The 12,883-nt window shown below is 42.8% G+C and overlaps 2 protein-coding genes across 5 annotated transcripts in view; one reads left to right on the top strand and one right to left on the bottom strand.

The window, feature by feature from the left end:
* The window catches only part of VEPH1 (ventricular zone expressed PH domain containing 1), a 168,259-nt gene that overhangs the window by 29,526 nt on the left and 125,850 nt on the right, over nt 1–12,883 (top strand). The gene's annotated exons all lie outside the window — the stretch shown is intronic.
* On the bottom strand, nt 5,820–11,432 carry PTX3 (pentraxin 3). The gene is made up of 4 exons (XM_081139206.1): nt 11,414–11,432; nt 11,204–11,354; nt 10,359–10,760; nt 5,820–7,022 (listed from the first exon to the last, which is right to left on the bottom strand). The coding sequence occupies exons 2-4, from the start codon at nt 11,331–11,333 to the stop codon at nt 6,409–6,411; spliced, it is 1,146 nt and encodes a 381-aa protein (XP_080995332.1). The 5' UTR covers nt 11,334–11,354; nt 11,414–11,432; the 3' UTR covers nt 5,820–6,408.

Raw genomic sequence — 12,883 nt, 5'->3', positions numbered from 1 at the left:
TTTAGGACAAATATGTCGTAAAACTCCCCAATCACCCACATGAGCACATCAAACTTTGAGCTACAAACTTTGGCTGTCTCTGAGTAGTAAGTTTATTGCTTTGCAAATCTTGGAGATATATATATATCTACACACATATATCTACATATATATATATATGTATATATATATACACCCTGCCAAACAGCCTTAGGAAACAGCAAAAATATTTGTTTTTTCTTTTCCTATAGTTTTCTCCCTTATAGCAATAGAAGGAAGGATATCTAAAAAAACAAACAACCCTATAACTAAAATTATCCTTAATGGAGAAATATTGAATCTTTTCCCTTGAATTAAAAAATAAGACAAGGATGTCACTTGGGTAATGAATTTGTTTTCTCCTTAAGTCATATCAGAGGTAATTTCATAATTTGTAACATCAGAACCTTTTCAGAGTGGGAGAGTTGTTTTTCAGTGGTCCTGAGTAATTCTCCAAACTTGTTCTTTGCCCGGTGAAGGTGCTCTGTAGAACCTGGCCAGTATTGGAATATAAAAGCATTACTAATGCTTATCTTTTACCCAAGAAGATGACAGTATTATTGGAAACCCCTAAAATTAGGGTCTCTCCAAATCTAAGGGATTATTTAAGGGCTTGCAGAGAAACCCTTTCCAAACGTTGATGTGGAACTCTGTGATGCAAGGCATACCACTGGTATCAAAACTAAAGCAATGATGCCCCTTCCTTTGCATTTCTGAACCCATGGTCATAATAAGGAAATACAATGTCTCTGTCAGTATGCCTTTTACATGGTCCCCTGGCACAAGTAGCTAGATGACCTCAAATGATTTGAAACTTAAGTAGGAAGTCTTTGGAATGAAAATGTAATATTGTCTCAGCAAGAGTCCAAATTCCTTTCTTATTGGCAATAGCCTTAAAAAGACTGTCTAGTTAATTATGATGAATTCACCTCATTTCTTTCTTGATGTGAGACAAAATTCAAACCACTTATTAGTGAACTGTCTCAGAAGAAATGGAGATAGCAAATTGACACCCCCCTCCCAATTTATAATGACAGTAATAATATGTACCACATAAGGTAGATGTGAGGCTTAAATAGATAAAGCAGATATATTTTGCACAATGCCAGACCATAGTCCATTATGGTTACTATTATTCCTCTTAATATCATCATCATCCTTGTCATCATTAATTATTATATGCCATGTGCCAGGCCCACACTAAAGTCCTGAAGGCAGATCCATGTCCATTGGTGGAGTTTAATAATCCCTAGGAGATACTTAGCCACTAAAATTCATGATACAATTATTCTTTTCTTTTTTTAAATATACTTTTATTGATTTCAGAGAGAGGAAGGGAGAGGGAGAGAGAGAGAGATAGAAACATCAATGATGAGAGAGCCATCGTGGATCGGCTGCCTCCTGCACGTTCCCAACTGGGGATCAAGCCTGCAACCCGGGCATGTGCCCTGACCGGGAACTGAACCTCAGTCTCCTGGATCCTAGGTCAATGCTCAACCACTCAGCTAGACAATACAGTTATTCTTAAAGGAAAATGTTTTAAGTTCACCATATTACAGGTTGTTGGGAAAGAATTTATTAATCAAATACTCTAGGGAATGGGTGACTAAACAATATTATTAAGAATATTCAACCTGAATATTTATATACATAGGGAAATATTAAATTTAATGTTGTAAAAAGCCAACCTAAGTGTGGGTTAAGAAATAGAGACATATTTTGAAGCAGAAAAAGATAAGAGTTGTTGACCAAATCTTGGATCAGGTGCTGGCCAGAGTTTGTACCTTTTCGACTCCACCAGCAGATGGTGCTGTGAAGTAGAGTAAGACCTGCCCAGCGATGAGCGTCCCCTGCTGAGCTCGGAATGACTCATCCACAATGCAAGGGAATCCTTACATTTATTTGTTTGTATTGTTGTTTGTTTACTTGTTTTCTATTCAACACACAGGGAATGACTTGGGGAAACATTCTTTTAAGATAACTCTTTTATTTCAAGTATTATTTTATGGTTTAGAAAGCACTTTTAGACACATTACTTGTTTTTATGTCATTTTCATAATAACCCTTCAGCAAGGTAGGCAAGTCCTGGTATCCCTAATTTTTTGGCTAATTTGGATGCATAAAGATTAGTTGGCAGGCTCAACTTCTTATAGTTAGTAGGTAATGGCAGTAAGATTTGAATGCTGGATTTCTGACCCCAAGCCCAATAAGCTTCTTCTATACTTTAGATTTATAAAACTGAATGCAAGTGTCAGCAATCTGAGTTTTCAAGTTCACCGGATTTAGGAATATTTAAATGAACATATACATTACTTAGACCAAGATTTTTAACTTCAGGAGTGCTATTTCTTTGTTGTTGTTGTTGTTAATCCTCACCTGAGGATATTTTTTCCATTGATTTTTATAGTGGAAGGGAGGGAGAGGGAGAGAGAGAGAAGCATTGATGTGAGAGAGGCACGTTGATTGGTTGCTGTCCGCACACGCCCCAACCAGGGCTGGGGATCAAGCCTGCAACCCAGGTATGTGCTCCTGACTGGGAATTGAACCCAAGACTCTTGGTGCTCCAGCTGATGCACCAACCACCGAGCCACACCGGCCAAGGCATGAATACTGTTTCTTAAGTGACTAAACGATAGTTCTTTGTTAAAGTGAAGTTAATTACACAATTGTAAATAGCAAGCTCTAAAATTCTTAGTAATCAGATGTTCTAAATATATTTTAAAGGAATTAATAATTGAAAACCAATTTACATTATAATAGAAAAGGAAATATTATCAACTCTGTTTCATTCAAATATTATCACTGCAAAAAAAGGTGTTCCAGTGACATACATATGTATCTGCTAAAGTGACTAAATGACAAATTGTCACAATTTTCCTGGAGCTGAAGGGTTTCCTGGGACATGGGACTTTCAGTATTAAAGCTGTGACAATCCTAGGCTAACCAGTTGGTCACCCTAACACACACATACAACATTTTATTATTTGTGCATATATAATGTATTATATTTTTCTTCCTAATAGCTTGAATGATCTTGCACAATTATTTTACTATGCCATAATATAGCGATGCCCATAGCAACCTTTTTTTTAAAATCCTCACCCGAGGATATTTTTTCCATCGCTTTTCAGAGAGAGAGGAAGGGAGAGAGAGAGAGAGAAACATCGATGTGAGAGAGACACATCGATTGGTTGCCTCCAGCATGCACACTGACCAGGGCTGGGGATCGAGCCTGCAACCGAGGTATGTGCCCTTGGCTAGAATCGAACCCGGGACCCTTCAGTCTGAGGGCCAACGCTCTAACCACTGAGCCAAGCCGGCCAGGGCATATAGCAACCATTTTGATAAATGAATGTGCTAAACTAAGCCAGCATACTAATATTTTTTTTAGATATTTTATCTCAGTTTTACACATTTTTTACTGTCTCATTTCATTGTCACTATGTATTCTTAACCCCTTTAAACGCTGTTGTAAAAAAGAAGAAAGTCGGATAGCCAGACTTTGTAAGAACTATTTTCTAAGTATAGTCTATAGTTTAAAAAAAAAATTTTTTTTAATTATAGTTGGCATATAATATTATATTAGTTTCAGGGATACAACATAGTGATTAGACATTTATATACTTTACAAAGTGATCACCACATCAAATCTAGTGCTCATCTGGCACCGTACAGAGTTATTACAATGTTATCAACTTCATTTCCTATGCTGTACATTATATTCCTGTGGCTAATTTATAACTGGCAGTTTATAATACTTTTTAATCCCTTTCACCTTTTTTGTTCATCCCCTCACCCTGCCCCCACCCCTGGCAATCATCAGTTTGTTCTCTGTATCTATGAGTTTGTTTCTGTTTTGTTTGGTTTGTTAATTTGTTTTGTTTTTTAGCTTCCACATACAAATGAAATCACACGGTATCTGTCTTTCTCTGTCTGACTTATTTCACTTAGCATAATATCCTCTAGGTCCACCCATGTTGTTGCAAATGGCAAGATTTAATCTTTTTTATGACTGAGTAATATTTCATTATAAATATATGCCACATCTTTTTGATTCACTTGTTTCTTAATGGACACCTGGGTTGTTTCCAAATCTTGGCTGTTGTAAATAATACTGCGATTGACATAGGAGGTCTGTGAGCATTTTGAGGGAATAAAGTCCATGGTCTTTTTAATTTTAAAAAAATTTCTCTACTGGGTAAGGATTAGATTAGGTCGTTGATTGGTAGTGGATTAAAGATAGAAGTGCATTTTTCTCTCATGTAGAAGAAGGCCAGGGACTGGCGACTCAGGACTGGCAAGGAAACTTTACACCACTGGAGAAGCAGGCTTCTTCTCCGTTGTTACACTGAATTTCATGGTCTAAGATGGTTGCTGAGGTTCCAGCCATCATTACCATATTCCAGTGAGGAGAAAGGGAAAGAGAACCGCATTCAATATTTCAGTGTTGGCCAGAACTTAGTCATATGGACACACTCAGCTGCAATTAATGCTGTAAAATATAGACTTTACTCAGAGTGGCCATGTGTGCTATTAAAACCAGAATTCTGTTACTTAGGAAAAGAAGGATTCCTATAAAAAAATGTAAAGTTCACTCACATTTAATTTGTCACCATATGTGTTTGCAGATATCTTGGCCTGCATCATCTTGGGTCTCTTGAATAGACATAATTCATGCTGAAATGTGGAAAAGAATTGAAAGCATTCCTAACTCTCTGCTTAAGGCTGGGTCCAATATTTCTTCTTCCAGATAAGCATTCAGGTCATATAGACAGTAGCTAAACAGGGGTTTACATATGACCACTGTGCCTGCAACCTTGAATTATGTCATCTCCAAGGGTCTAAGACTGGCCTATGACCTCGTAACTGCAATTTTCTTTGAGAGCCATCAGCCTGGTTTTGTGAGTCCCACAGGCAGGATGAAGCTATACTGATACCATAATCATCCTCCAAGATTTCTAGATTCGTGGAACTATTGCTAAAAGGTATTAAGAGTCCAACTCCCTCCTTTTACTGAGAAGACCCAGAGGAGTTAAGTAACTTGTCCAAGGACACCAAGCTATTTAGTTACAGAATGTACTTTGATAATTACCCTTGGCCCAATTCTTCAAATGTCATGAACAGGATATGACCTGTGGTTGCTCGGTCCCTATCTTTAGGTGGACATATCATCACTGTGGTTCTACCAAATTTCCCCTTGACATTCAGAAGTAGCTTTGTGATGTTCTATCAGCCCTGCATCACCTCTATAGGAGGAGGACATTAGTGTGGTAGCGAGTTACCTCCCCATCTGCAGGGTGAAGGGGCTCGACTGTCCCCTCCTTCATGGGTAGTAAGAGAATGTGATGTGCGTTCAGGGCAGGAGTCGTTGTTTCTTTTCAAGATTTTTAGATCTTCCAAATAACAGTCCTAAGCCACCTCTTCCAGGTGTCATGTGTATCTGGGGAACTCTGATAATTCATTTTTTTCCCCATGTTACACAGGACAGAAAGATGTATGCGCTCATAGAATCATCAAATTGGAAGGGACCTAGAGATCACTATTTCTCAATTTCTTGATTTCTTAGTTGCAAAAACTAAACCCAGAGAGATGAATTGCCTTATCCAAGAGCATATTTCTTCCTTATGATTTATTGAAAGGCAAAGCTTAAAACGCCAGTTTGTTTCTAATAATATTAACTTACTATTTACATACTAGACTAGTACCTGAAAACTAATTGCCCATTTTAGATGAAAAAAAGAGAAGTGTGTAGTTGCTCTAAAATATTTTAAATTTATAATTACATGACATGGGCTAGGTTTATAAAATATTTTATTTACAAAAATAGTCTTAATAAAATTAATACAAAACCATTTTACAATATAACTTATATCTTCTCAAAAAAGTGACATTTGATTATAACACAGAAACTACATTTGTATTTGTTAAGTCACATTGTAGTATAAATATGTTTCATCATTATTTTTTTATAATAAGGTACATGCCAATAACAATGAGCAATGGACAACAAATGTTATTTCATTATTCTTACAACGTACAAGTCATCTCTGGACAAAACAAAATCAACCAAAGAAGAGTAAAACAATTGTCCTTCTGTTCAACAATACAGTCTTTTTTAATTATTTGACAGTTTATCTGACAAAGACACAACATTAATTTGAAAGCACCGTGGCATAAAGTCTAGTAACAATATCCCCCAAAGCCTTCTCCAATGTCCTCGTTCAACTGTTTATTCAGTATTTTGCCAAGATAAATAAAGATTGATCTCAACTCTCTCCTTCATTAGTCTCAAGTGTTCTTAATATGCATTGAGGTCTTTAGACATTCCCAAGTGGCATATGTTTAAAATGTGAGTTTCTTTCTTTGGCTTCAAGTAGAGTTTCATGACACTTAGGAAACGTACTGAGCTCCTCCATGTGGCTGAATCTCGGTGACTCCCCACCCAACAACATTTCCGCGGATGTGACAAGACTCTGCACCTCCGCTCTCTCTTATCTCTTCACTGCTGAGAACACGGTCCCAGATATTGAAGCCTGTTAGTCTTCCAGAAAAGGCCAGTGTTTCATCAAAGCCACTGCCCACACAGCAGCCGTTCTTTTCTTGGCCGATCTGCAGTATTCCTCCCTCGGGAACAATGTGACCCGTGGCCACCCCAACAGCGGTCGCCACCAGCTCACCCTTTACCCACAGGGACGCGCGCCCTGTCTCTGAGTCCCAGGAGCTGCACAGATGGGTCCACTTGCCCGGGGAAATGGCAGCCTCGGCAGCCAGCCTGTTCTCCTCTCCGCCCACCACGAGCACTAAGGACTGCGAGCTGAGGTACAGCTGGATCTCATATGGATTCCTCTTCGTGCCGTAGGAGAACAGGATGGTTTTGTTTAGGACATCTGTGGCTTTGACCCAAATGCAGGCACTGAAAGATTCAAGCTTCATTGGTGTCGCCGGATGCACGCTTCCAAAAATCTTCTTGGAACGCATTGGGAATAAAATAGCCGTTTCACAACCTAGAGGCACAAGAAAATAAGAAGAACATGAAAGAAAATATAAAGTCATTCAGAAATGATTCCGGCATTTAGGTAGTTTCGCATGGGCATTTTAATGACTACAATTGAAAGTTATATGCAGTATCACATTATGACTTTAGGGGCCTCTGGTGTATTCTCTGGAGAGCAAAGAAAACAGGGCTAAAGAAAGCCAATTGTCTCATTCAATGAAGCATCTAAATGGAGAAGGCGTGCAGAGAAGCCAAATTGGTCAAACCCACAAAATAATGAAAAACATGTTTTAATAACTATTTCCCCTCCCAATTAGCTTTCTTTGTTAAAACTTTTAAAAAACATTGAGTCACTATGCATTAACTTCAACAATGACACCATAATTTCCAAGAACTCAGAGCCAAACTCGTTTCCCTCTCCTTGACTTCATCAAGATTCTAGAACGAAAACCTGTGAAAGTCAATGGATCTAGCTCAGCCCCTTTGGCCATTGTTAACAGTCACTTTTAAACAAAAACGCTAGGATAGTCGTGTTGTTGCTGAATACATTTTAATATACCACATGTTCTCAGATGTTTGTAAACTTTGCACAGTTTGTAGAAAACTACCTTTGAAAGGCAACAATGTATATGATGACTCACTTTTATTGGGTGCTCACTATGTTCCAGATACTGTTCTCAACACTTTATAAGTCATTTTAATCCTCATATCAGCCCTAGAGATAGTCTTAATATTCCCATTTGACAGATGAGAAAACTGAGTCGTAGAGTGCTAAGTAACTGAGCTATGTTTACAGAGATGATAAGTGGTAAAACTAGGGTTTGGCCTTGGGCACTCTGGCTTGCAGAGGCCACACCCTTAACTTGCACACTGCCTTGCCTTTTAATGGTAGAACCCCTGGATTTGGCTAGAAGAGCCGGAATTCAGTTTGTTGTACCACTAGTGAGCCATGCAGCTTTTGATGAGCCCCCTAATCTCTCCAAGCTTTGCTGTTTTCTATAAAAGGCTCTTCCTTCCATTCTCCTTCCAATATTCTGCAAGTAAGCAAGCAGCAATTATGTAGCACTCAGGAAGAGCTGTGTAGCATTCCCTTTGTAACAACCTAAAGAAGATTTGCCATAAAATAGCTTGGAAAAGTAAACTTCCAGAGCATTTAAAGACTAACTGGTGAACAGACAGAACCTGCAGGAACCAAAGGTCCACGCAAAGTGTGGTCAGCCAAGTGAGAAAAAATAGTCGAAGAAAATACTGAGATTCATAAATTCCTATAAAAGTAACTATAATACTACAGCACAAAATTGGTCCTGTCACACTTTGGTGTTAACTTTTTCACTGAATAAATGGAATTTTTTGAAGATTTTTAAAAATTAATTTTTAATGAGACATTGGTTCTTTCTTCCAATGAAATCAGTAGGTGCATTTTTTTTCTAGCCCAGTTAAATAAATCAAACAAAGATCATGGAACAAAAGATCACATTATGCCTGAGCATTTGAGATATTTGCTGTAATGTTTCAGAAAAGTAGTGTTCAGGAGAGTGCCTACTGCAGCCTAATTAGCCGATTTCCTGTTTAACTAAGCCCAGGCTGGCAGGGTTGATTCCAAAGCCTGCCTTCATTGCATCTCAAAGACCCAGCTTCCCAAGTAGGCTGCACTGGCTATTTGAGTTCACGGAGGGGAACTGCATGCTGGCAGGCTTTTTTCTGGTTTTTTTGGGGGGACACCAGTGATTGAGGCTCTTGATATCTCTTTAAAATGTCAGAAACTGTCTTATAAAATGGCTTTTAACTAATATGTTTTCCTGATTATGTTATCAAAGACCCAAAAAAAATTAAAACCAGGCTCTTCGGAGGCCAACAACAGAATGATTAGGAATCCCTTAGAAGCCAAGCTGGCAGGAAACCAAGAGAAGGGAAATCAAAGCTTGTGGGTAAATGTATCATTGGACTTAATAAAAAATTAGCATTTTAGAATTCAGAAATACATCCCTCTTCTGCTCTAACTAATGTGCAGAGGTGAAGATGAAAATTAGAGTAATTCTTTAGTTTTTCAGGGACATGATATGTACAACGACTTTATATGGTTTGCAAAAGACAAGAAATTTCATTCATTAAAATAGCCACAGATTTATAATTTGTCTCCTTGTCACTTACATTGAGCATCTATTGTATATTTGATATTATGCTCCCTCTCCCCCACCTGAAGCCCTGCTTAATATTTAAGAAAATATGTTCTGTATTGATAAATAATCCTTAATATTTAGGAAAGACTGATATTCTGGTATGGTTCCTGTAAGTTTAAATGAAATGTGCTCTCACACATACTTATGATTTTTCCTCATACTCCATCTAATAAGAGTTGTTCTGTTGGATTGTTTGTAATTGGGTCCTGTTTCTGAGATTCTCAGGAAAAGGGCGATTATATTTTCTTACCTGGAACATCAGTTTTCTAATATAGCCCACAAATGATTGTTGCATCACCATTTCCTAGAAATGCTGACTTACAATGGAGTGTTACTTGGTTCCAAATCTTCTCTTTATTTCTTTCAACCATCTTTAAAATGTATTATTTGGGGCCCACATGCATTTGGAGGTTCATCAAATATCACACGGGACTTTGACAAATTATATCTGGGTTGAACCACCTCTCTCCCGTTTGGCCCTGACCCCCCCCCCCAATCCATGAGGTGGCACCGAGGTACCAATTGGATCCTATACTGATGGTTCCACTTTGGGTCCCTCCCTGGCCAGTTTATTCCAAAGCGCACATCCTGGAACCTCCACTCACCAGCTAATTCCACAGATTCCGGGGCTGGGGCCCCCTCGGAAATTCCACTAACCCTTCATGAGATCAGATTCAGCCTCAAGTCTCTTGCTCAGAACAGGCGGGGGAAAGAGGCCGGCCCAGGGAGTGGAAAACGTCCCTAAAAATGAGTCTGGGCCCTGAAATAGCGCGGGGGAACCGGAGCTCCCCTGGAGAGAGGCCGGCTAAATTTAGAAGAAGTGGAAATCCCTGGCGGAGGGAAGCGAAGCCAGAGCGCCCGAGAGGCCCCGGTTATAACGGGCCAGCAGAGCCCCGCGTCGCCTGGTGGGGTCGGGTGTCAGCCAGGGGCCCTCGCCTATTTCGAGACTATGATGGTCACGTCCACAGCTATCTTCGGGGTTCCTCGGGACTGAAAAATACTTTTTAAAGCCAATTTCCCTGCCTTGCATAGTGCGTCTGAGCTCTTTGGCCGTGCGTGGAGAAATGGGGGGGGGGGCGCCCCTGGAGGGCTGCCTGGCTCGGCTTCCCTCTCGCGCGCTCAGAGAACAAAGCCGCAGGGGCGTCCCCGCCCGGCCAGATCCTTACCTGCGGGCAGCCAGCGCCGGGCCGCCCAGCCCTGCACCTCGGCGAGGTCGGCTCGCGTGCGCTGCAGCTCCTCCAGCACCGCGCCCAGGGCGCCCCCCGCGCCCCCGGGGCGCTGCGCCTCGGCGCCCTCCAGGCGCGCCAGCCTGCGGCCCGCGGCGCGGCTCTCCTGCAGCAGCTCCTGCAGCGCGGGGGCCAGCTTGGCCTCCCCGGCGGCGGCCGGCGGGCACGGCCTCTTGAGGCTGCCAGCGAGCCGGCCCAGCTCCGCGCGCAGCCCCCGCAGCTCGCCGCGGAGCACGTCGTCGGTGGCCTGCAGCATCATGCCCTCCCTCATCTGCGAGTCCTCCAGCATGATGAAGAGCTTGTCCCACTCGGAGGGCTCCCGGCGGCAGTCACACGGCGTGGCTAGGGCGAGAGACCCGCACGTTACCCACCTGCCCAGACCGCCCTCGGTGTGCTTTGTAAAAAAAAAAAAATCTGACCTCCCGAGGTGGTCCCAAGTTATGGCTCATCCCAGCACCCCCTTCCCTTTAAGGACACCTCCAAGAAACTGTGTAAGTATCTCGAGGACAGCCACCTACCTTCACGCCGGTATAAAGTCGAACTCTATGAAATCGCCGTTCTTGTGGCTCACAACCGGCAGCCGTCGGCGATTTCATAGGGTTCAACCCACGAGGTATCTGGGACAGAACTAACTTTTTGAAACCTTTCCTAAAGTGCTTCTCTCTTTTGCAAAACAAACTGTATTTCTTTGTATCCCGTTTCATTGGCTACAAAGTATACGCGTAGCTTCCAGGCGCAGAGGCGGCTGCGTCGCCAGGGCCCGCGGGGACGGGGGGCGAACTCACGGTCCTCGGTGGGGCGCAGCCCATTGTCTATCTCGTTGTCCAGGTTCACGTACAGCAGCTCGTAGTCGTCCGAGGTCTCGGCGCCCGCGGCCGCCCAGAGCACGCAGAGCAGCAGGGCGTAGCGGGGCATGGCTGCGGGGGGACGGGGCTCCCCCAGGCTTCCCGCGGCGGCGGCCCGAGGCCCGCGAGCGTCTGCAGCGGGCGGAGCGCGAGCGGAGCGGAGGCGAGGCGAGTGAGAGGCAGGAGCCCGGGCCCTTAATAAAGGCTGGGGCAGCCCGGACGGGGCTGAGCGAGTGAGGCCGGTGGCACCGCATAGCTGGAGTTCCCCAGATTTTGAAGGGGAGGGGGCTGGGGGAGGCGCGGGAGAGGTGGAGGTTGCGCAATAGTGAGCGCGGAGGTTCGCGCCGCCGTCGGATTAACTGGGGGCGGGTTAGAGGGGAAGGGGCGGGGCGCGCGGGGCGGGGCTGAGGCCGGGCCCCGAGGAGTCGCTGTTGCAACTCCAAGTGGCAGCGCCGAGGGATGAAAGGGCGGAGGCGGGCTGCGGGGAGAAACGGTCCAGGGGGCATCGGGGTGTGAAAGCAAGATCATCCTTTCAGCAGTTCGTGTGCGCTTTTATTATTTCACAGCCTTTTGTGCGCAGAGAACTTTTTTCGCCGTTCCTTTGTAAGCAGTTTTTTATAGTTCTAAACTGTGAAAGTTACGCGCTGGTTCCAAGAAAAACCAACTTAGTAAGAATTTCTATAGGTCTAGAAGCCAAGTCTGTTCCTAGTTATTCTGCCTCGAATCCTTCTGGAGCTGCAACTATACTTTTATAAACACACATTTTTAAATGACAACACGGAAAACTGGTAACCTAAAATGAGAAAGAGCTGGTGGAAAGGAATAATCAAACTTTAGGTATGTTTTTAATAGCCTGATATTATGTGTAAATTATATTATTCCACTAGGCTTAGAGTCAAAGATCATGTTTTTAAAGTTAACTTAGGGATTCCTGTTTCTGCCAATATATGGAGGTCTATGTAAACTGAAAACTTTCCTGCACAAAACACATAGAAGTGTTTAAATTACAGAAATAATAAACATGTTAAATGGTCAAATAAGTGTCCCCTTCCCCCAAATAAGGGAAATATCCAGGGACCAAAGATAGAGAAGAAACCAAAGCCAGAAAGGTAAGCCCAAGAGCTGATGCTGGAGCCCCCCTGAAGGGAAGGTTATCAATTCTGTAACAACCAAGTGCTAGCGACCACGTGGGAGCAAAGCTTAGGTCAGGGTGGGGAGTTAGAAGTGAGACTCTCACCTAAAGCCAGACTCTCAGGTATAGCCCCACTCTCTGCCCTAATACCAGAAAGTGAAAAGTAAGCATGTACAGTTTGACCAAATACAGAGTCCTAAGAATTTGTGATTTGGGGCCTGACCTCACACATGTTCCTCACGCATGTATGCCATCTGGCCCAGTGGGTGTTGCTCAGCTGTTGAGTGTAGACCCATGAACCAGGAGGTCATGGTTCGAGCCCCAGTCAGATCCTGTGCCCCGGCTGCGGGCTCGATCCCCAGTAGGGAGCATGCAAGAGACAGCGGATGGATGTTCCTTTCTCACTGATGTTTCTGTCTCTGTCCCTCTCCCTTCCTCTCTCTCTAAAATAATCAATAAAAACATAAAAAAAGGAGATATCTCAGAAT

The sequence above is a fragment of the Miniopterus schreibersii genome (genome assembly GCF_964146895.1).
Source record: "Miniopterus schreibersii genome assembly, chromosome: 5".
NCBI lineage: Eukaryota > Metazoa > Chordata > Mammalia > Chiroptera > Miniopteridae > Miniopterus > Miniopterus schreibersii.
The sequence above is the reverse complement of the archived record's forward strand: the minus strand, read 5'-3'. Positions and strand labels throughout refer to the sequence as shown.

Bases quoted from the DNA above. Each gene is read 5' to 3' on its own strand.
- PTX3 (XM_081139206.1), bottom strand. From the start codon at position 11,333: ATGCCCCGCTACGCCCTGCTGCTCTGCGTGCTCTGGGCGGCCGCGGGC. The intron at 10,761-11,203 runs GTGAGTTCGCCC...CTCTCGCCCTAG, and splicing joins GCTGCGCCCCACCGAGGACC to CCACGCCGTGTGACTGCCGC. The intron at 7,023-10,358 runs GTAAGGATCTGG...TTGTGCCTCTAG, and splicing joins CCGGCGCTGGCTGCCCGCAG to GTTGTGAAACGGCTATTTTA.